The sequence below is a fragment of the Columba livia genome, chromosome 5, assembly GCF_036013475.1.
Source record: "Columba livia isolate bColLiv1 breed racing homer chromosome 5, bColLiv1.pat.W.v2, whole genome shotgun sequence".
NCBI lineage: Eukaryota > Metazoa > Chordata > Aves > Columbiformes > Columbidae > Columba > Columba livia.
In genome coordinates this window covers 68,449,684-68,473,052 of record NC_088606.1, presented here as the reverse complement: position 1 = coordinate 68,473,052, position 23,369 = coordinate 68,449,684, and the positions used below count along the sequence as shown (strand labels likewise).

Below are 23,369 nucleotides of genomic sequence, written 5' to 3'. Positions count from 1 at the left end.
TACAGCCATAGGTACAGGTATAGGTTGCACCTGAAAACCTGTACAGGTGTAGGTGTAGATACAGGTACAAGTTCAGGTGTAGGTACAGATATAGATACAAGTACAGGCATAGGTTCAGATATAGCTTCAGGTCTAGGTTCAGGTGTAGATACAGCTACAAGTACGTGTATAGGTGTATGTACGGGTGTAGGTTTGGGTGTGGGTACTGGTATAGGTGTAGGTGCTGGTATACGTTCAGGTGTAAGTACCGCTATAGATACACGTGCAGGGGTGAGCGTAGGTACAGGTGTGGGCAGAGGTGTGGGTACAGGTGTGGGTACAGGTGTGGGTACAGGTGTGGGTACAGGTACTGATACAGGTAAAGTTCAGGTTCAAGTTCAGGTGTGACGTTGGCGGCCTCGTGACGTAACACGCGCTCCGCCCTACGCCGGTCCCGCCCCCCCTCCCCGTCGCGCGGTGATGACGCGGCTCTACGCCATAGGACGGCTCCCGTGTGACGTCACCCCCGCGCCGCCCGCGGCGGCCGGTGTGTCCGGTGGGCCCGGCCCGGGCGATGGCGGCGGGCGCGGTGCGGCCCGGGCCTGGTCCCGGTCCCGGTCCCGGCCGGCTGGCGCTGGCGCTGGGGCTGGCGCTGGGCGCGGCGGGGGCCAGCCTGGGGCTGCTCTGGATGCTGCGGCGGCGCCGGCGGCCGCCCTGGCCCTGGCGGCGAGGAGGCGGCCGGGAGGCGGAGCCCGCGGGGCACCGGAGCCAGGGTAGGAGCGCGCCGGGGCCTCGCTGCGGGAACCGGCCGCGGCGGGAACGGTGTTCATCGCCTCCACCGCCGGCCGGCGGGGAGCCGGCCCTTTCCCGGGGAGCAGCCGGCCCTTTCCCGGGGGGCAGCCGGCCCTTTCCCGGGGGGGAGCCGGCCCTTTCCCGGGGGGGAGCCGGCCCTTTCCCGGGGGGGAGCCGGCCCTTTCCCGGGGGGGAGCCGGCCCTTTCCCGGGGGGGAGCCGGCCCTTTCCCGGGGGGCAGCCGGCCCTTTCCCGGGGGGAGCCGGCCCTGCCCGGGAGGATGGGCCCTGCGCGGTTCTTGTGCGGTCGGTTCAAGGCGGCCGTCTGCACCGCGCAGAGCCCTGCAAGCCGCTCTGCCCTGGGTGTGCTTTCCGAGCTGCTTTAGAGCTTCCAGTGTCACCCGCTGGCTCCCCAGCTCCGCGAGAGGGGAATGTGGAGCTTCTAAAGATGCCAATTCCGAAACCTGAGCGGTTTGTTTTGTTCTGATTTTAATTTATCCAAGTCTGTGCAAAACTGCGGGACCTGGGTTTGTCCGTGGTGATTGCTCAGGTTTCGGAAGGGGAGCAGCAGCACCCGGCGCAAGTGTTGCCGTGTAGTAACATCGTGCCGAGAAGCAGATACGAGTGGGGAAGAGATCACAGTAATTCCTCCTTGGGGAGAATCCCAGTTTTTGTCTCGGGTAGCCTGGAACACGAGCCCTTCGTTTCTGCATATCTGGCTGCGTTGCTGAGAGGGGCTCTCTTCTGTTGTTAATATAAAAAGAGTGTTATTTCTTAAAGAATTGGCTTAAGAGGTAGTGCATTTATTTATAATATTGATGAGCGTTCAAGCAGACGTATTTAAAATAAGCAGACTGTAGTTTTTCAGTGTGATGTTAACACAGAAATGCATGGGGTAGAAATTAAGTTAATTTGCAGTAAGGGCTTTTTTTACAAAAGCAGGAGTTTCCTTATCTTTGTGATGTTCAGTCTGCATTTTGCTCTCTTAAAAAAGAAATTGGAGAAGGGATTTTTGTAGAAATGTATTTAAAAGAGGTAGATAAGAGGTAGGTAACCCGCAGTTGCTGCGGCAAACCTGTGAAGTGAGGCTGGATGCGGGTGCTGGAGAAGGGAGCACGAAGCAGCTGCGGAGCCCCAAACCTCAGGCCAGGCAGCGACACCCGAGCGTTGGATCCTCCATCTGCCCAGAACAAAGTTGCCCCAAGACTCCCCGTGTGAAACCCGTTCCCGTGTGCCCTAACGGCCGTGCTCTCTGGTTGCAGTGGTGCCCAGGGCGGTGGGCGCGGTGGAGGCGGGGGACGCGCCGCACACCCCCCTGCTGCCGCGGGACGAGCCGCTGGACGTGCTGCAGCGCCTGGACCTGGTGCTCAGGAACATCGCGGAGCTGCGCGGGGACGTGGAGGAGCTGCGGGGCAGCCTGCAGCGCCTGGCCGCCGACATCCTGGGCCAAGTCAGGTACCCGCCCTGCCCGCGCTCCGCTGGCTGCTCTGCCGGACGTTCCCCTGAAAATAAGCCCTAGTGTGGTTTTCCAGGATATTTGAGGATGCTCAAAATATAAGCCCTACTCAAAAAATAAGCCCTAGTTAGAGTTCATTAAAAAAAAAAGTCAATTTAAATAGTGTCCAAGCAGCTATACGTGTAGAAAAGTAAAATTAGGTGGCGATAGAATGCAGCAGGGCAGGTGTGACAGAATGTGATGACTTCACTATATCTGAATTAATGTTGATTTTGTTTTTTTGTTCAAGAATAAATGTAGATTGTTGTTTCGTAGAAAAATAAGACATCCCCTGAAAATAAGCCCTAACGCATCTTTTTGAGAAAAAATTCTTATAAGACCCTGTCTTATTTTCAGGGAAGCAGGGTTTGTACTCCATTGCATGGTAAAACAGCTGCGACTGTGTCTGTTAAATTTAAAATGCAGACGTGGGAGAAGCGTCCCTCTAGTTTCCGTGGGCGTTATGTCTTGACCTCCAGGGAGATCAATGTAAAAAACATTCTTGAGCCCGCGTTGATTTTATTTCCTTCTGGAATATTAAGTACAGACGCTTCCAGTTCCAGCCTGGGAAGGTAATTTATTCTGTAAGTGTCTGTCTCTCGTCACTGCTGTTCCTCTCTGGTCGCTGCCAGCTGTAGGTGCCGTTTGGTACAGAATAAACGGTGCTGTGTTGTGCAGGGTGTCTCGGGATGCTGTTCTGCGTTCACTGAGGCAGTCGGAGGAGTGGGTGCGATGTGGCGACCCCTTTGTGTGGGGACTGCACGTATGGACTGTGTAGGGACCGAGCCTGCGCTCGGAGCGGCTTTAGTGCTGGAATACGGTGTCTGGCGTACAGCAGCAGGAGGGTTGTGAGCGAGAGCAGGACACCCTGTGAATTCCTTGGATACAAAGTGAATGAGAATCCTCTAGAGAGGAGAAGGGAGTTGGAACAGCAGGCGTTTCACCATCAGCTGTCTCGTTTTCTCTTCCGCCGTGCAGGTCGCACCTGGAGGAGACCCAGCGCGTGACGCGCCGGCGCCGCTTCCCGTTTCCCCGGGAAAGAAGCGATTCCGTGACCTCCAGCTCCATTTACTTCACCGCCAGCTCGGGAGCCGCCACCACGGACGACGGGGAGAGCGAGGGAGGGTGAGCGGGGCACTGGGTAGACGCGGCTTCCGCGGGCTTTGCTGCCGCTTACTTGTGTCCAAGCGGTTTATAACATAAAGGAAGGGGGTTTTTCCCCATTAGGTGTCTGTCATCTTGGGCTTTTTTGCCTTTATTACAGTAAACCTACTACTGTCACGGCCAGGTTGTGAGGATTCTGACAATCGTGGCTTTTAGAGAGAGGGGGGTAAAAATAGTTTTTGAGGGTTTTTTTAAGCAGTAGTTTGATGAGGGACCCTTGCAGGAGGAAGGGAGGTAGGAGTCCAACCTGGGGCTTGAGTGAGAGAGACTGTATGAATAAAATTTCCATACAGCAATATATTTTTAGGTTGTCTGGAAAACTTGAGAAAGTTTCAAAATATATTCCCGTTAACTGAAATGTCTTTGGTTAGGGTATTGTGGAAATTTTCATGAGGCGAACTCCATGGCTTTTGGGGTGCACGCGTGTGTTCTGGAACAGCAGCTGGCCCTGTGCGCTTCCCAGGGAGGACGGAATGAACTATAATTTAGAGAGAGGAGTTAATTGTAGCGCTGAGGGCGAGGCAGGTGGAGTTTGGACGTGGCCGCTGAGTGACCAGGCAGGTGTGACGTGGCACTTGGTGGCACAGGTTTGTCATCGGGGGACGAAGCAGCTGTTGCTGTGGCAGAACAAAGGGCACGGGTCCGGGGAAACAGGCGTTGTCGCTGCCTAAAACACGTGGCGTTGGTGTTGAGTCTGTAGGAGCTGATGCGGTCGCATCCCAGTACAGAACCGCTCCGTTCATCAGAAGTGGGTGTTCCCGTGAAGGCAAAGGTAGGGAGTAGGTGATTCACGAGGGTGCAGTAGGTGACTGGGCTGCGTGACGAGTATGAAAAATATTCTGCAAATATATTGTAAAAATGTTGTGGTGCCAAGAGCTCACTGTCCAGATGACAGCGGGTGCCTGGAGCCAGCAGGGTGCCGTGCCTGGTGAGCAGCGTGCTGAAAAGCTGCTCTGTCCAACAGGTACAGCCCGCGGCATCTTCTCACCGTTAGGGAACGTCAAGTCACGCTAGAGGTGACAATGACGGGGATTTTGAGAGGACGTCCCCGCCAGGGGAGCTGCAGCAAGCTGCGGAGCAGGGACGTGTTTTACTGCAAAGTCGCAGTGCTGTATTGAGAACCTGGCCATGCTGGGGGAGTTCTTACATTGTATTTCAAATCTGTCATTAGGTTTAATGACCAGTGTGGAGAATCAGTGGAGGAGCAGCTCTCATCTGATTGAGGAAAAAAGCCAAACTGAATAGTGTACAATTTGTCACTCTGCAAATAGGTCTGATATTGGTCTGGTCAGGACCAGCTACCTTTAATATGCAATATCATCTTCTAGTGATGTAGTTACTAGAATTTCCTAGTAGAAACACAAGGTAGGAAATGTAAATTTTGGAAAAGACTGTTTAAACTTTTCAGCAGCCACTGGGAGGAAGGACGGGACCCTTCCTCACAGATCATTTCAGCCGTGTATTCACTTCTGGCACTCGTGTTCTTTTAATGAGATTCAGAAAGGAGAGCTCACGTTTCAGCTCCGTTTTGTAAACCACGCGGCCACGAGCATCTTCTGCAGGTTCTCACGCATTGCCAGCAGTCAGCACGAGCTCCCAGGCGCCCGCAGGCCCGGGCTGCGTCGCTCCTGCTGCGCTGGGGCTGCTTGGCCTCCTCTCCCCATGTGCTTTCTGTGCCAGACAGTCTGGTTTCATTGGCGTTCGGGGTGCGTGCGACCCAGGGGCCTCAACATGCTGAAGCATTTAAGAACTTTCCATCATTGTAAACCCAGGAAAACAGGCTGATACCATCTAAATCCCTCAATCTTTCTGAAAACTCCAAAATGACGAAGTTATATATGGTATTACTCATCTTTTTAAACTGGCAACGTTTGTACGAGCTGCCTTGGACAAAACACATTTTTGTGGTGGAGAAAACACGTGTGTCGGAGCCATCCTGCGCCTGTTTAAAAAGAGGTCATGCTGCAGGAGCCCCCCGTGGAAAGGCTTTCCAGGAAACCATAGCCAGACAGGCTCGCGCCGTGGAGCCCGCGCTGTGCCGCAGTCAGCACGGGAATCAGGCAACTGAGGAGTTCGTGTGCAAGTACTGGAAAGGGGGGGTCTAGAGAATTAATAATATTGTTAATTTTAAGAAAACACCAAGAAATGAAGCTTTTAATCTGAAAGGGGGCCGTGCCAGTGTCACCCACCACCGTGTTGCTCCGTTATCCATTAATTTAGCGCTGCCTGGATGATCTCCAGCGTGTCGTCTGTGCTGTCTGCTTTGAGGCTGACTCTTCTTTCTTGTGTTAAATCATCCCAGCGCGAAGCGGTGCCTGTTGACGTGTACGGCGGGGCTGGCGGCTGCGGGAGGGCAGGCTTCACCCTCCGCCGGAGCAGGAAACGCTTGGGCATCACGGGTGGTGCCCAGCCAATGGAAGTTTCGATAGCCAAATGTCTCGTTATCTCTGCGTGGCCAAGGGACCGTCACTGCTCTCCTCAGATACGGAGCTTGGGGACAGATCTCTGTCCCCAGAGCAGGGCAGCGGCACCTCTGACCGCTGGGCGGTGCTCCCCGTGTCCCCGCACTGCGGCCACCCTTTCAGAACCTTTGATCTGCGCTTTATTCTGGTTCATTTGACTAATTTAGCAGCTAATTGTTGCCGGGGTTTCTGTACAGGCAGTGTCTTTCTGTGCCTCACTGCTGTGTCCTTGCTGGACTGGCTCATGTGAAATACTCTTCCTCGCTCCCCGGCTGCTTTGCACCTTGTCACACGTCACTGTGAACAAGCGGGTTGGTGTTTAGTGCTCGGACAAGGTGAGAGAGGTTCTTGATGTTCCCAAAACTGCTGTTGTGTCTGAAATTTCCTGAAACAGGCTAAAAGCTCAAGTTGTGTTTTCCACACGGATAGGTGTGTTGGATCTTGTGTTGAAATTCCCTTTTATAATCCATACGTTTAACTGGATTGTCCTGGCTCTGTTTGCAGTTGTTTAATTCTCTTAGGTTGAAGTTAGAAGCTGCTACGGTGCGCAAGTGTGATGTGGACTCGCATTCTGCTTCGCTTTTGGGGATCAGCTTTGTTCAGCCTTTTGAGCTTGTGTCTGTTCCATGAGAAACAGTGACAGGAGTCATTTGAGGCACTTGTGTTGCACAGTGTTCTCCAGGATAAACTAAGATGCTCCTGTTCCTCTGTTAGGAAGAGTTGCACAAAACTGCCGGAGGCTGCGCACGATCTCCTCCAGCTGATTGTGCTGTGTTTGTGTTGCAGGTACACGACGGCCAACGCCGAGTCTGACTACGACCGGGAGTCGGAGCGGGCGAGCGAGGAAGGGGAGGACGAGGCGAGCTGCGCGGCGCGGGGCTCGCCCGAGCTGGCCCCCGAGGCCGGGCCGCTGGCCCCCGAGGCCGGGCCGCTGGCCCCCGCGGAGCCCTGGCCCGGGGCCGGGCTGGCCCAGGTCCTGCAGCAGGCCGACCGCCTGCACCGTGGGGACGCCTGCCAGCAGAGAGAGGCCTTCCAGCTGCTGCTCAACAACAAGCTGGCGGTAAGGCCGCCTTCTTATGCTTTCCAGCAGTGATTTGTGTTTTCAGCTCCATAGCGGGGAAAGAGGAAATTGCAAGTGGGAGCGGGGTCCAGGTCCTCCGCCACAACTGGGCCAGATTCCAGCAGCCCCACTCTTGGGATCGGGCTGGGGGCCAAAATTGCTGGGGCTGCAGCAGCTGCCGGTTCCCAGTCGCTCTCTGTCTGGAGCGCCGGGTCTCATCGTGTTGTCGCTTTCCCTGAGCAAACGCACCGTACACATGTAAAACAACAGGACTTGGTGTGTGCAGCACACTGGGGAGGCAGTTTGAGAACGTTTACCTCGTTTAACGTGCAGTGGCTTGGTCTGTGTCTGTGAACTTGGTGTGTGTGCTGGTTCGGGAGTTCAGCTGCGTGTGTGAACAGCAGCGTCAACGAACGCTCGTGTGTGTGTTAGTGAATGAGATGGAACCCCTGGATGGTGCAGGTGTGTTGCCACCTTGAAAGGTGTGTTTTGGTGTCACGCAGGCGATGTGGGCGGTTTGGTGACCGCTGGCGCTGCCCTTGAGCTGGGGGCGCACAGCAAGGGGCAGCAGTCAGGGACTCCAGCTGTTGCACACAGCTGCCTCGTGCCTCTGCCCAGCATCGGCATCCCCCTTGTTTATTTGCCATACTGTGCCAGAAGAAACCAGACTGTTAGCTGGCGGTGGTTTAAGTTTTTACTTTGTTTAAAGCAAGTTTGAGTTTTTCGGCACAAATCCACTCCGGATGCAGCGGCAGCCCTGCGGTGCTGGCCTGGTTTAAGAACAAGCCAGGATGTGAATCTGTTTGCATGGGGACTGAAATGTGAAAAAAGTAAAATTCAAGTCGTGTATTTTAATGAAATGTCCAAGTTCAGGGTGAGGTTTTTCCCAGTGTTTTAAGGTTAGGGGAGGCTGCGGGAGAACTGACCGCAGCGTGGCCTCCGAAGTGCAAGGGTCGATGGCAGAACGGGTCTCGACATACGTGTCTGTTTTTGTGCAGTACGCAGAGCAGAAGGACTTTGTCTGGCGCCTGGCCCGAGCACACAGCGACATGTGCGAGATCACAGGAGACGCGGATGAGAAGAGGTCGTACGCGGCCGAAGGTGAGGAGTCGTGTTGGCGGCGGGGCGGGCAGCGCTGACCTCACGCTTCAGGGCGGCGAACCCCGCATTTTCCCCACTCGTTCAGCGTTTGGAGCTGGCAGGTGCTTGGGGGGGAGAGGGGGAGGCGAGACAAGGCCTGGAGCTGGGGCTGTGGAATGAATGAGAACAGAACCACTGACAAGTCTCTACACATTTTCTTAACACAGGAGGGGGTGTTTTCTTTAGAGGCGACTGTCCTTCCCAAGGAGCTGAGACTGTGGTGCTGCTCCACTTAAAACTGGTGTGGTCTCTTTGAGCAGCCTTGGGGGGTCCCTGTGTCTGCCAGAGCATGAAGTTATTTAGGGAGCATTTTAAGTCAAGTTTATTATAAAACCGACAAACATATAACTCCTAGTGCCATTCTGTTGTACTCTTAACAGCCTTAAAGAAGGAAGTAAAGCGAGAAAGTGGCTGAATTTCTTCTCTCTGATCGCTCCTTTGCAGGGAAAGAAGAGCTAGAAATGGCCTTACAGAAGTGGGGTGAGAGTGCCGAGTGCCATCAGTGGTATGTTGCTTTTTACTTCTTGCGTTTAAGCAGTACAGGAAAAGGACTCGGAGATTGCTGGGAGCTCAGTGGTGGTTAAAACCAAAGAAAACAGAATCAAAAAGTCTATTTGTTTTCCATGGGAGTACACTACATTAACATTTTTTTTCTGTAAAATCCCCTTTTTCAGAGCTTTGGTTAACTGCCATAAGTAATGGCTTGACAGACGGTAGGTTTGGTTGTGATAAAAGTAATAAACTTGGCTTTGCTTGTGCCACTTTAATGATGAGTTTCTCCGAGATGGCCAGAAGAGTGCTTGAGCAAAACCTCACACAGAGAATAATGAACTTCTCTGGATACCAAGAACAAATTGTTTGAAGGCTTTTGTGAGTCTGCACTTCAGAAGTTGATCAGCTTTGGTCGTGAAGGATGAGCTGCTGGGTGGGGCTTGGAGGACCCAGCTCTTGGCACAGTGTGCTTGAGGTGGATAAGTGCAACGAGCTCCGCTACCCGGCTGGATTTTGCAGCCTGCATGCTCTTCAGGCTGCTCGTAGCTCAAGTAGGTATTATTTGGAAAGGTGAGGTTTGTGTGGGAGCTTCCCTGGGACTCGTGCGGTTTCCCTCGCAGCAGAGGAAGGCGCTGATGTGCTCAGCGGCCGGCCGGGGCCGCGCTGCTGCGGGTGCCTCGGCACGGACCCGAGCTGCACTCTGCTGTCACTTTTGGGCGTGCAGCCCCTGGGAAGCGCGTCTCTGAGCAGCCTGCTCTGCGCTGGCTGTGCATGGGCTGCCGAGGAACGTGTTGCACCCAGATAACTCGCGGGAAGCCAGTTCCCGAGTTGGAGGGCTCAGTGTGGTGAGGCTCTTGTTTTCTTTCACAAGTCCCGTTTCCTTTGGCCCCTTTTCAGCCCCTACACAATAACATCTGTATCCTTCACAGCCAGCTGTGCTGTTGTGGGGGCAGAGTCTTGAGAATTACAAATTGAATATGATGAGGTTTTTCCTTTGTGTTCCTGCAGCATTCTTGGGCTAATTGTTGGGTTTTACCCCGTTACTGACATTTCAGTAATGCTGTGCAGAGATGCTTTATGTCGAGAGGTGATATGTTTGCCTCGATCAGCTTGCTCTGCTGTGCCCGTGTTCTTGTGTTCATCTTAATTCTGGAGTAAGTAGGAACATCATCCTCGCCACAAGCCTTTTCTGTTCCTTTGGAGAGTGTCTTGTGGCCAGCGCTGCTGTGTTCTGCTCCCGGGCGCTGCTCGTTCCTCTGCAGAGCACTTGGGCTCTGACATGCATTCAGGGCATGTGTAATTCAGGGCTTACGGTGCACAGACGAGGTGGCTGGGACGTGATGTGTGGTCAGGCGGCTCCAGAAGAAGATTTCGAGCCTTTTGGGGTGAGATTTACTGTTAGAGCCTGGCCCAGCCCCTCCCACAGCGCTTCTGGTGCAAGGGTGCGCAATTCCTGTCCTGTTAGACCCGTCTCTACAAACATCCGCATCTTGCGTTGAATTGCAGAGAACAGCTGCGGGAGCAGCAGAGCGGCGTGCGGGACGCATGGGATTTATTGGAAATTAATACGGAACTGCCTTTATCAGTTGCAGAAATAATGATCTTCTGCTGTGAACCAAACAGGAAATGATTCCCTTTCCGGCTCTGTGGATCATGGGATGGTCACAAGCTGTTTTAATTGCAGCCTCTTTTTCTGCTAATTAATATTACCCTGGGGAAAAAAATAATTTATAATGAAATGATGCTTAATTCTCCCTTGCTGGAGAATCCTTATCTTTTAATATATGTTATTATCTCTCATCACCCATACTGTCTTGCCCATATTGCCTCTTTCTGCCATATCTTTTTCAGCCAAACACAGAACACAGGTTGTGTAGCACTGGTGTGGTGGGTGTGTGTCACATCGACCTGATGGCCCTTTTCATTCTTACTTCCATGTACAACAGCCAACATTGTCTTTCTCTTTTCCACAACGTACAAAATGGACATTTTAATAGAAACATTCCCAGTGATTTCCGTGTCTGCGATACGGGTTGCAGGAAGCCTGTGATTGTGTAGGGATCGTTAACGCTGCCTTTTCCCATGTACGTTATTTCATGTTGACCATGGTTTTGTTTTATTGGTTTCTGCCCAGGTCTGGCGAATGTTGAGCTGAGCGTTTCCTGTTCCCAGGTGGATTAAAGAGGGAAGTTACTGACAACATAGATTAGGGACAGAAGCAACTGCAGCAAATAGGAGTTGGTGTTAGAAGGTATTTCGGAACTTAGAGGGGGAAAAATGGCACAGAGCTGGAGCTGGAGCTGCCTGGTAACATCCCTGGGCAAGCAAGAGAAAGGGCTGGAAAGTGCGAGCAGGGACAGAAGAAACCTCGGCAGGGGTAACTCTTCCTCCTGCTCTCAGAACAGTGAACTCACTCCACATTTACAGTCTGCCAGTTGCTTTTTATTTGTTAGGTGTGTTGCCAGTGGTCACACTCATCTTTGCCAATATAAAACACTCCTGCACTTTTATCAGTTGGCTGCAAAAATAGCTGTTTCTTCGCAATTCTCCCCCTTCTCCTTTTATTCCCATTTGCTTTGCTGTCTCTGTTTAATTCAGGGCTTGTTTTCTGCAGCAAGCAGCTCCGGTGTGCTCGGCAGCCTGTGAAACGGTTCAGGGGCTCCGGGCTGTGTTTGAGTTGGCGGAACCGTGGAGCTGGGGGTGCCCGGAGCGCCGAGTTTGGGGTCCGGAGCCCCCGGATCCTGGTCGGGGGGCGGCACCCCGCACGGGTGGGCTGGGGAGCACAGGGCTCGGCTCCAGCTGTATCTGCCCCCGCAGAGTTGATTGTCTAATAACTGGGGAAGTCCTTCCCGAGCTGAGGTTCCCCTGGGGACGTGCAGCTTGAGCCGCGCCAGCAGCTCAGCGAGGAGTTCTGGTTAATGGTGAGTCGAGCGGCACGGTAAGGTCGGGTTTCGGTAAGCGCTGAGACGTGGGCCTGAGCGGCGCTTCCGAGGTTACCCGCTGTGTACAGGAGCTGAAAATCCCCTCCCCAGCTCATTGTTTTCGGTCTGTCCTGTTCCTGCCGGTCAGTCCCGCAGCTCCGCAGTGACATTTGTCCCGGGGCGATTCACGAGATGCTGGGAAGATCTCGCTGCACCACGCCAAGCCAAACAAGCAGGGAGATAAAAGCAGAGCACCGCGTTGGTGCTGCCGAGCCGGGAGGGGAGGTTGGGGTCTGTAGAGCCTCAAAGCTCAGAACTGCATAGTCGTGCACATAAGAGCCAGCAACAGGCTGAGCCCAGCAAAGCTGGGTCGGGTAGAGTCGGCTTTTCCTGGGACTGCAGTCAAGAAACAGTTCAGCCATCTCTTGCTTTTTTGTTTAGTTTCTTCCCTGGCACAAAGATGGGACTAATATTTACTGCTTGTTTTATGTAACGTTTCACCAGGCTCTCAGAAAACACGTGGTATTTATGTTTCTTGACAGGTGCGTATCGCACCACTTGGCATTTGTGTGGCTGGGGGTGCAGAGGTCAGGCTGGGCCGTGTCCCTTGGAGTTCCTGTCCCCTGGATTTACTGTGCCTTGGAAGGGGCTCCTCGGGCTCCCCCTGGGGAGGGACGGGGAGGTAAAGGGAGGTTAGGCTGAGTTTTAGCTCCCAGTTCAAAGGGCGGGGCGTTTCCCATTTTGCTGCATAACCTTAAACCTGACCTAATTGTATTTAATGCTTGCCCACGTATTTGGGAGCCTAAACAATATGGTTAGAGGAGCCGTGCTCTGGCAAGACCCTACGCAGCGCTACAGGCTACATGATTTATTGTGTAGGAATATTTTATCTTGTGATCTTGGAAGCAAAGCCTTGTATTGGCTTGTGTGTCCAACCCCAGCCACGTCGTGGTTCGGGATGTTCAGCACAGGCTGCTGTCCCGCAGCTCCCAGCCAGCGGATCAGCACGGTTGGGGTGCTGGGGGCTGAGACGGGAGGGTGTAAATCCTCGGGTAATTAACCTCCGTAACTCCCGCTGCTCATGAAGTAACGAACTCTGCTCAGTTCTGCGCTTCTTGGGTCGCAATGTGTGGTCTGTTACCGGAGAAAGCTAACGGGCTTTGCACTGAAAACCCTGAAAACGTGTTCTTTTGTTCCCCAAGCGTGGTGGCGGGCTGCAGGACCTAGGTAGGTTTTTGCAGTATTTTCCCTCGAAACGGCCAGCCGCTGCGCTCTAGACGGGCTGTTTGTGCGGGCTTAGTTTGTCAGAGCTCGGCCTAGCGCGCTGGTTCTGGCTCTGGCTGCAGTAGCGCTGGCTCCTCGTTGCTCTGCGTTTTGACACAGTTTTGTTGCTGAGTGAGGAAATTTAGGCTGTAGAGCTGTTTATGTAGACGTAAGGCTTTCCAGCCACCCGTGCAACAAACGGTGTCACGTCCCTCGAGCCGCTACCTTCTCCTGCACTAAATTGTCCTGCATACGTCTCTTCCCTGCAAAAGCTGGACAGCATTCCTTGTTCTCCCCAGTAAGCTGTGAAGCTTTAATGCTCTTATGTGTCTTCCTTCTGAAGATATCACCAGAATGTAAGTGTCCATTTAAATCTGACGGATTTCGTGCGCTGTCTCCGCTGTGCAGGTACGCGGTTCTGTGCGGGCAGCTGTCGGAGCACGAGAGCATCCAGAAGCGCATTCAAACTGGATATGTGTTTAAGGTGAGTAGAAAGGACGTGCTGGCTTTTGTGGAAGTGTGGAACAGTAGTTGTTTCTATAGTAAAAAGTTAGGAAAGTTGGCTCCAGCATGTATGTGTATGATGAGTCTGAGGACTTGAAACGTGAAATTACGGTGTGGTGATCAGATAGAGCACCAGCTCTTCCTCAGTCACTGCCTGTGCTCGTGCCTGCACCCTCCGGAAATGAAAACCCATTGTTGTTCAAAGAGGATTTAATCTGCCTCAGATTGCTTGATTTCCCTATGGGAGGCTGTCACCGGGTAGGAGGATGCACCGGAGCACTTACTGCAGAAGAGGCCACGTGTAATTATTGATAGCACCTCGCCAGCTGTTGACACAACCAGTAACTGCTGATGTCAGAGCTCTGGAAAGGTGACAGAATGAAATGAAGGCAGCTTCAGTTTTTGTGTGCAGTAATTCTTGTCTGTGGGGCTGATAAAATGCTGGTTTTCTGTGTTCACTGAAACCATTTAAAGCAAACTTGGCATCTCTTTGTAGCTGTAATTTTATTGATCCCCGACACTTAAATTGTGGGCTTCTTCCTCTCCTCTTTCCGTGTTTGTTCACCTGCTCTTGTAGACGTTGTATTTGCTTGTAACAAAAACGTAATGTGTGTTGGTGATGGTTTTCCGCAGGAACACATTGATAAAGCGATTGAACTGAAACCAGAGGACCCAAAGTCTTACTATCTTCTGGGCAGGTGGTGTTACCAGGTAAAACTGTTATTGATTTTTGCTGTTTTCTTCCTCCTTGGAATGTGATTCCCCGTTTGAGTGGAAATGGGTGGATTCACAGCAGCAGCGTAAGGACTGGGGACACTGTTTGGGTGCGGAGCTCGGGCGTTTGTCAGGCAGTACGGGCACGGACGTGTCCTGGTTGCTGGAAGAAGTCGTTTAAAAGTTGTGCTTGTGTGGGATCTGGAAACTTTCCGCTTCAGTCCTGAAACAGTGCAGAGACAACACTCAGCTGCTGCGCGCTGTACGCGTGTTGTGTTCAGAACCTCTCACGATGTAAAGTTCATGTTCTCGTACGTGTAGCACCTCGGTGCTTCTCTCAAAGCGCTGTCGACCTGTCTGCCAGGACACGGCGTCTCCTTCAGCATCTCGCAGCTCTTCTCTTCACTGTAACCAAGGAGCCTTGGGCAGCCCGTCTCCCTCTTTCTTCCTGCTGTGAGAGCTGAAACGTGCACCTGCAGACCGGCGCTGCCGCGTGGAGCACCAGATTTTAAATGGTAGAGGTTTTTAGTGAGTGTGAGTGAGCTGAGGACCCCGTAGCGAGAGGGCCAGGAGCCGGTGGCGGGACGAGCGCTGGCGCAGCCCGGTGCCGGCTCCTCGCTCCGCGCTCACCATTGGAGCGCAGCAGAAGCTCCAGAAGGGAGGAGGGTCAGTGGTGAGGAGCACACGCTGGAGTTTTTCAAAGCGTGAAGAGCGCCGTTTCATATCAGCAATGGCGTTTACTCTTGCTGCTGTAATACTTCTGTCCCCAGCTCGTCAAACGGCTTTAAAGGTAGTTGGTGTTCCTCTCTGCAGTAGAATAAAGGCAGCTGGGGCTCTGCCGTTTCATTTCTTTATTGCCTCTATTCTGCCCTTCATTTCCGCCTGTTTTTCGTGTCTTTCCCGGAGCTGTTTGCTAGAAGTGTTATTCCCGAGCTGCTCCGAGTTGGAGCTCTGGGGGTTTCAGTCGCCGCAGCTGGCGAGCGAGGTGACACGGCAAAGGGTGGCTACAAGCCCCAGCTGCAGACCGGCGCACGCTTCCTGTGCTTTGCTCAGTAAGAACAAAGTACCTGCAGTCCTGTAAGCACATATGGCTGTGATCAAGGGTGTTTTGGAGCTGGCAAGAGATTCTGCTCACAGTATATCTGCATAATCCTCTGCATGCGTTTCCTCTGCACACAGCATTGGGGCATTAGGAGAAGCGTGCTGGCTGCTTTAGACTTCTTGACAGGGAAAAGCTTGGAGTCAAATACCATAAATCAGATTTAGTGCCTGTAAAAAGAAATAACAGTTTGCAGTAACTATCTCCTTTTCAGTTTATATGATTTGAAAGTGCTTTGCTGCTGTAAAAAATGCAGTCACGTTGCAAGACCGTAGCTGAGGTAATTGGCACAGGTAATTACAGAGGAGCGGTGCGCTGAACTACTGGAAGCTCCTAATGCTCTGTTCTGGTGTGGACTTTCTACTCAGCCTTATGGCTGAAGTGATGAAACAAAGCAGATGTATGTAGAAATACGTTAGTGCTTCTGCTGTTCTGCATTGTAAGGATTATACAGTATTAAAGGAGGAAGGTGTGATCAGAAGGTACAGTCCTGTGCATCCTTGCCCCTGCTGGGATCTCGGGATGTTTCTTAGAGAGAGAAGCTGGGAGCAGGCGAATAGATTTAATGAAATAATTGCAATAGCTACCTCTTTCTCAAGCCGCAAATATCTGCTGGCGGGAAGGCTGTAGCTGCTGCTCGAGGGCTCTGTACGGTGAGAACACGCTCTGGTGCTGGATTTACGCCGGGAGACGGGAGGCTCTGTGCGGTTGCTCCCGTGCGCAGGTGGGAGCTGCTGCAGTTGCAGCAAGGTGGTTTGGGAGTTTGCAGCGAGGCACTTTGGGGGTTTGCAGCACCCACGCTGTTGCACACCGGTAATATTCAGTTGTAGAGACAAATCTTACTGTGAGCGTTACGTGTGTTGCAGCTGATGTACAGACCTGCAAAAGCCGACTTGGGACAAGGAAAAGCAGACTGGGTTTAATCCTGTGGCCAGACTGGGATGCTGGTCCAGGATCTGCCGCTTTCTCCCAGGCACACGAGCCAGTGACAAGAAACCGATACTTGCGTGTCTGTACTAATGCACGTGCTGTGTCTCTCGGGTCTGACCGCGGCATCTCCTGTGTCTGCAGGTCTCCCACCTGGGCTGGCTGGAGAAGAAAACGGCTGCTGCGTTGTTCGAGGCGCCCCCGACGGCCACCGTGCAGGACGCGCTGCAGAACTTCTTACGGGTACGGAAACCTGATGGGCGAGGGCATCGCTCACCTGGCCAGTGCAATCGCAAGCGTGAACGCAACTGCTTCGGGGCTTCCACAGAGTCATTGTGGTTGGAAAAGCCCGTCCGGATCATCGAGTCCAACCATAACCCACCCCGGCACTGCCCCATGTCCTGAGAACCTCCTGTCCGTCTGTCCAGCCCTCCAGGGCTCGTGACTCCAGCACTGCCCTGGGCAGCCTGTTCCAATGCCCCACAGCCCTTTGGGGAAGAAATTGTTCCCACATCCAACCTCAACCTCCCCTGGCGCAACTTGAGGCCGTTTCCCTTATTCTGTCGCTTGTTATTGGGATGTATTTATAAAAGTAGGGTTTGGTCATTTATTTTTTAATATTTTTAGAGATGCGATAAGCCTGATCTGGGCATTAACTGTGTGCCTTGCATGTCCTCATGTCTGCTGTTCTCTGCTGTCCCACCCTCCCCTGTGCTGTAGGTCGAGGAGCTGAGCCCAGGCTTTTCCAAAGCAGGCAGAGTCTACATCGCCAAGGTAACCAGCCACCTTTTGCTGCCTTTACTTCTGTCATATGCTCCTAGGATAAGAAATATTTGTATTAAAAAATGGTCTTTGGCTGTAAAGTGTGAGCACCTGTAAATGACTCTGTGCAGAAGCAAGATTGTATAAGATGGTAACACTTCTAAAAAAGGCCAAATTGTCTAGTGCAGAGGCGTTAGAACGCAGGGGGGGTTTTGCCTTGGAGTCACCCAGAGGAGCATCCGTCTTGGGTCTTAGCAGATCAGATTCTGTATAAAGCGGCACTTGTGAGTGGTTAAACTTGAGAGCCGCAGGCTGGAGGTTGAATCCCACCAGTGCCATGGGTTTCTGTGCTGTTCACACAAAGAGAATCGCGGGGAAAATAAAGGAGAAAGGAAATATCTGTTCTACCAACACAGACGGGAGCCTCGAGTGGTGGTTGAGTACCGGCCTGGAGCTCCAGAGACCTTTTAGCTTGCATTGAGGGAATAATTGGTTTTGAACTCTTGAATGTTAACATTGCTGCTTAATTCGTACGGCCTCCAGTTGGAGTCTGGAAATATTTAAAGCCCAAATAGCTTTAGAAATATGAGCCGGAGCGGGCGTAGCGAAGAGTAGCTGCAGTCATTGTGAAATTCCAGACCTCCCGGTGTCCCAGAGCATGTGAAGTTCATCGGGGCGGCGCGCGAGCCGCAGGGTCTGTTTGGGCCGGGGTACGTTGTTACTGGAACCTGGGCGCAGGGTTTATTTCACAATGGGCGTCTCGTTAAAGTGGAGGTGAGAGCAGAGGAGGAAAACCAGCCCCAGTGCAGTTGCCTTTGCAACAGCTGGATTTGTCTTTGATATATTGGGGCTCCCCGTGTGTATTTGGTAATGAGTCTGTCAGGTGAAATCCACTAGAGGTGATTCACAAATCAGCAGCCTTTTGTTTCCGGCTGCCTCTGGATGGGATGGATGGGACGTGCTCCTCATTGCTCCTCTGCTTCTAAACACGGACATTCAAAATCACCCACGTGTCTTGGAGAGAGGAAAGGCTGGAAGGCCTGCAACTTATTTCCAGTGAAGCTGCAGCATCAAATCCGTTCAAGTCTTAACCTGAGTAGATTTTCAGAGCCAAGGTAGAAGTTTGGGTTTCACCGTGTGTGATCTACGTGGGCTGATAGTTCTCCACGTGTCCGGCAGGTGTGACTGAGCTTGGAAGCACTCTGCAAACACAGTTAGCGTAGGAGTTAGCAGGACTACGTGTATCTGTTTGAGTTGGGTTTGGTTGGTTATTTTTCCCTAGTCCCAAGCTCTGCCACTTGGATCCCATCCTTCAGCGCAACACTTCAGAGTGCAATTGGTATCTAATTATTTGAAAGGAGCTAGTGCTCTGATGGGTCAGACCTGAAAGACAACCATTGGGGTTTCTAGTCGTCTGACTGTTGTTTTTCGCTGGCAGTGTTACCGGGACCTGGGGAACAGCTCTGCCGCCGCGCTCTGGCTGGACCTGGCCGCGGAGCTGCCGGTCGCTACCAAAGAGGTAACAGCCTCGGTCAGCACACGGTGCTGCCGAGCGGGGATAAAATGGCTACAGAGATAACGTTGTTTTCTCAAAGATGTTCCAGCCTCTAAGCCCCGGTTTTAAAGTATTTTGTGCCTTAGCGTGGGCTCTTTCCTCTCTTGGATCCTGTTGCCAGATGCCTCAAGCAATTCAGCAAAACAATGAAAAATGTGTCCGACGGGGGCGTGGAGTCGCAGCACAGGCGGTGCAGAGCCTGCCGGGCCGGCGAGGGGCGCGTCTGGGCGTCCTGCACGTGCTCTAGTGTACGTGGGATACCCGCAGGACGCTGCTCAGCACCCCGCGCGTTTGTCTGGGCAGCTCAGTGCAGATGGGGCTGCTAAAAGTGCCGGCTGTCCTCGGGCCGCAGCACTTTGTTACCCCCTCTAATTACCCGCGTGGCTTGGGAGGGGCTGCCACCATTGATCTCCCTTGGTGCCAGCTTGGCTCCAAAGCGCGCCCAGGCTGGAGCCGGTTGTGCTGAGCCGTTCAGAGGGTCGTCTGCACTGCCCAGCATTGGGGTTTTTAGTATTTGGGTATTTCAGCGCTTTTATGGCTGTCGCAGTGCTGTGCAGAGCGACTGCGCTGCCGTTTGGAAAGGGCCGGCTGCAGTGTGCCCAGCCGGGAGCAATTCTGCACTTTCTTTGCCCTTTTTCTGTTAAGCGGGACCCGTACAGAAGGTGCCTTCAGATTCCTGCCAGTTAGAAACTGAATAAAAACACGTCAACTTTTAATATTAATTTGATGTTACCTGCATTGTACTGGAAAATGCAAGCAAAGTAATGCAGCCAAGGTCCTCCACATGTTCCAGCTTCAGCCTTAGTCTGGTGGAATAAACCTGCTGCGTGTGAGGCAGAGTTCAATCAGAAGAGCATTGACATTGTCAGGAAAGAGCTCCAGGCACAGAAGTTGTGAACAGTTAATTCTTTCCTGCTCTGAAATGAAAAGTGGGAGTTGGTGAGGAAACCGGTGCCTAAGTGGCTTTGGTTAAGCCTCTGCAGATCAGTTCTCATCATCGGTCCAATAACTTGCGCTGTGTTGGGAAGGAGAACCAAAGGCGTTTACCAGCCTGTGCGAGGGAGCAGGGGTGGAATGCGGCTGTTCTGGTCGTCAGGGCTCGTCTCGCATAAGGGAGCATGAGAGAAATGCTCTTTGGTGCTTGGAAACTTTAAATAGGCTGCAAAGACCGTGCTGAGAGGGAAGTACAGGGGGAAAGAGAATTAGAAGGAAAAGTGTAACGCTGGGGTAATGTTCAAACCTGGCATGGGGTTGGAGAAGAAAGGGTAGTTCTCGTTTTTGGTGGTTTCAATCAGGCCGTGTACTTACCTGCTCTTTGTTGCATTTCCAGGATGCGGAGAGCGAGAGGGAGCTTGAAGAGATGCGGTCGGCCTGGCAGCAGTGACAGCGCGGAGGCCGCTGCCGGTGCTGCCCGGGCGGGCTCTGCGGGTCCGACACGCGGCTGCGCTCTCGTCTCACGGCCGCCAGCGGCCGCGGTGCCGTTGCACAGGATACGTTTGTGTGTAATCGTCCTTCTTGAAGCACTGCCTGTGTTTGGTTCCAAAGCTCCTGAAAAATGTCAAAGTCTTATGTGTGGGGGTGCAGAGGTAGAATTTGTGATGTAAGAATATTTGTGGTTATATATATATATATCAGAGATATGCGAGGTATATACGAGATATATACCATGTGATATAAGAATATATACACAAATATAGACATATTTCTATATACACATGTATATTTTATATCACAAACTCTACCCGAGGGGCCTGCTGGGCTCCCTCCGCGGACCCCCGAGGAAATCTTCAGCCAGGTGTTTTCCAGATGAACCGTTTTCTCTTTTCCCTGCTAATAGCTGTTAATTGACTGGTTCTCAGTGATCACGCCTCCTGCGGTGCTGGGGTTGCAGGCACGGCGGTCAGGGCGCTGACCCTGGGACGGCAGAAGAGGGAACTGCAAAACCAAAGGAAGATAACGACTGAAATAACCGGTTGTCAGCCTGCTCCTTGCCGTGGAAAAGTTGTTGTGTGTCCAGCACAGCCTGGCGTTGGTCCTTCCCAGCCGCGCCTGAGCTGCTGCGCTGCTCGTGTGGTGAGCTCTCACCAGGGGACCAAACAGACTTCCTCACAATACAAGCTTGATTTTTCGGACGTGTTGCTGTTGTCAGAGAGATGAGTGATAGGATTTTGAACTCCAGGGTTTCCTCCCGGTGACGCTTCTCCTGTCGCTCCCGTGAGGCCGAGGACTCTTCTGTCCCTCCCAGCTGTGCTGCTGTGCTGCAGATGTTGTAACTTGATTTATTAAGGGATAACTACTTGTTGAAGTAGTGCTTGATCAGTGAAACGCGGGTCACAGGACAGACGTGTCCTGTGACAAAGCTGACGCTTCCCCTGCTGTTCTTTACCGGTTGTTGGTGAGGTGACAGCGGGAAGGTGACACTGACAACCTGCCCGGGGTACCAGACAGGCTGAGTTCGGCGCTGTGCAGAAGTGTCCCCAGGTGTCCCCGATCCCGTCTCAGCTGGCAGCTTACCAGACTCAGTTGTTACCGGGGTGCTGTACGGTGTTTGTGAAGGGTGGAGTTTAAAAGTGCCAGAGTAAAACATTTCTTAATCACCTTTGTAGTCCCTTGCACGTGGGTATGAACCTGATGGGTTTTTATACTGTGTGAAAATAACACCCAAGGGGAAATTTGTAGCACACTCATGTTTTACACCTTCCCGTTTCATAGACTGGGCACTTTTTAGCTGTCTTTTTTGGTCCAAATTTAAGCGTCTAAAGTGCTGGTGCTGTGCTCATGTCTGGAGATGCGGGCGAGCGTGGGAGCTCCGGTTGCTGGAGCCGCTGGAACGGGAGATCGCGGGGGTTATGGATGGGACCGAGCACGCTGTGGTTCTGCCCGGGTGGCGCTCTGGAGCCGTGGGCAGTGCTCTGGAGCCGCGGGTGGCGCTCTGGAGCCGCGGGGCTCTCGGGGTTTAATGTCTGCTCTTCTCGAGCTCTCCGCTGAACGGTGGAACTGCCTTTTCCCTTCCAGTGGCGTGCTCTTGTTTTGAATATTTTCCAGTGGACGACCATTGTTGGTTTTTTCTTCTAAACATTTAAATATTTGCCCAAGTTCTGCAGCTCTTTTCTGTCGGGTTGCTTAAGCCGAGCCGGGCAATGTGCAACAGGGTTTTTCTGGAGTTTTTTCTCCGTGTTTCCTGTATTTAAGTTCTGCTTTGATTTTTGGTTACTTGTGTGTGTGTCCCAGAACAAGGAGGCCATGTGGGCTGGAGGGGGAAGCTGCAGTTTGCGGTTCCGCTCTGCGCTGCTCGGGGTGGTCGCCGCCGGGCGCAGCCGCAGCCGCTCCGCTCTCGTTTCCCCGTCGCAGCCTGCAGCCAGTGCTTTGAGCTCGCTGTGCCTTTGCTCACCCGCTTCACCTTTTCTTAAAAAATATACTTCAGTTTGGGCTTAAAACAGCAGCGTCTGGGGTTCGCCCCCGCGCGTCCCTCGTGTGCGTGGTCCTGGTTGTGACACTGATCGAAAGAACCTTTTTCGCTTTGGTTTTCCCATTTCCCGGCTCGTTGTGAGTAAGGAGAATGTGACTAGTTGACATGGTTTAATTGGAATAGCACAGATGCGGGTTGATGGGGAGATAAGGCTGTGCAACCAAAACACTTCCCATCAGCACCGCTCGGGATTGGTTTCTCTTCTTTAGCAATAACCTGTTGGGCTCCCGTTGGGCTCCGGCTCTGCCGCGTGTGGGGAAGGGGAGGATGCGCCTCAATAGCCTTTGGGCAACGTGGAAGTGGTCACTTTAATATTTGCACACGCTTTGCAGGCTCATCCCAGGTACAATGTGAATTTCTCTGCACTGAATCCATTCCAGGAGCACAAGAAATGAATTAACCTGGTACAGTTTTGGTAGAGACTCTGTCCCGTTCCCACCCAAATGAGTTCTGGACTTACCCCAGGGTGAGGGCAAATAACTGCCTGGAGCTACTCGTCTTCATTGTAAAACGTACCCACCTGTGGTTTAATTTATGATGCCGAAGAATAACTGAAGCTGTTTAACTGATTTGTCCTCACTGTGCTGTCCTGTTTGAAATAAAGCGTTTATAAATAAGAAAGGGATCCTGCTTCAAGTCACCCGTGTTGCTCTCTTGCTTTTTACGCCAATCCACGTGTGGGTGACGAAGCCCGGCCGGCGGGGCAGGTTTATGCGGGACATCATTGCGCTTGTACCCGCGGTGCCTGTGCCCAGTGCAGTGCGAGACTTTGGGAAAGGAGGGGACAACGTTACTGCTATTTGCGGGCAGGTGATGTGCCCCGGGGAAGTTTCTACATCAAGGTGGGTGACGGGTTGTGACGGGGTGTGGTTGTTCTGCCGAAGGGCTCCGGGAACAAGGGGCTTGCGGCTGCGTTTAGTGTCGGTTCTGGGTGCTTTACGCTGCCTGGCTTTTAGCTCATTTTGTTTCAAATTCCTTTGTAGAGTGAGTGATAGTACCGACTGTGCTTCAGCCTTCCTGCAGATGGGCTCCGTTTGGGATTTCAAACACGGCAGTCGGACCAAGGAGCAGGTGAAGGGGCAGCGAGCTTCGGGAGTGATTTGGGTGCTTTTTAATTAACATTCGCATGTTAGCACGTGGCAGACTTAGCATCCCATCCTTGGGAGAAGGACACGGGTCACCAGGTGGAAGGAGCCTCAGGGACGGTGTCCTGGGCGCCACGCGGCTGCTCTGTGGGCGATGTCCCTGTCACCTCTGTCCTTCCATCTCCCCGAGGTGAACCGGTGGCGTCCCCGGTGCAGCAGCTCACACAGAGCCGCGATTTCCCAAGGAAAGGACCCGGAACCGGCGTGGGGACGTCCAGCCCGCGGCAGATGCAGGAGCCGGAGCAGGCGAGTCCTCGGCTTGGCCCAGGGTGACGCTGGGGACACCTCAGGGCTGGACAGGTACGTGCCCTGGGATTTGGTGTAAACCTCTGACTCTTGGGCCACCAGAAGTTTCTGAGTGACTTTTAAAAGGGACATTTTGCAACGCTGGAGCGTTAACATGGCGATGGGGGCGCGGTGGCTCAGAA

General features: G+C 52.8%; 1 protein-coding gene across 1 annotated transcript; it reads left to right on the top strand.

Moving 5' to 3' along the window:
• The first annotated feature begins 496 nt into the window (after positions 1–496).
• On the top strand, positions 497–22,432 carry RMDN3 (regulator of microtubule dynamics 3). Its single transcript, XM_065065666.1, has 12 exons — positions 497–752; positions 2,032–2,224; positions 3,243–3,389; positions 6,677–6,950; positions 7,949–8,051; positions 8,535–8,595; positions 13,175–13,250; positions 13,904–13,981; positions 16,155–16,253; positions 16,731–16,784; positions 18,211–18,291; positions 19,658–22,432. Exons 1-12 carry the CDS (start codon positions 554–556, stop codon positions 19,709–19,711), a joined length of 1,419 nt encoding a protein of 472 aa, XP_064921738.1. The 5' UTR covers positions 497–553; the 3' UTR covers positions 19,712–22,432.
• The last annotated feature ends 937 nt before the right edge of the window (positions 22,433–23,369 follow it).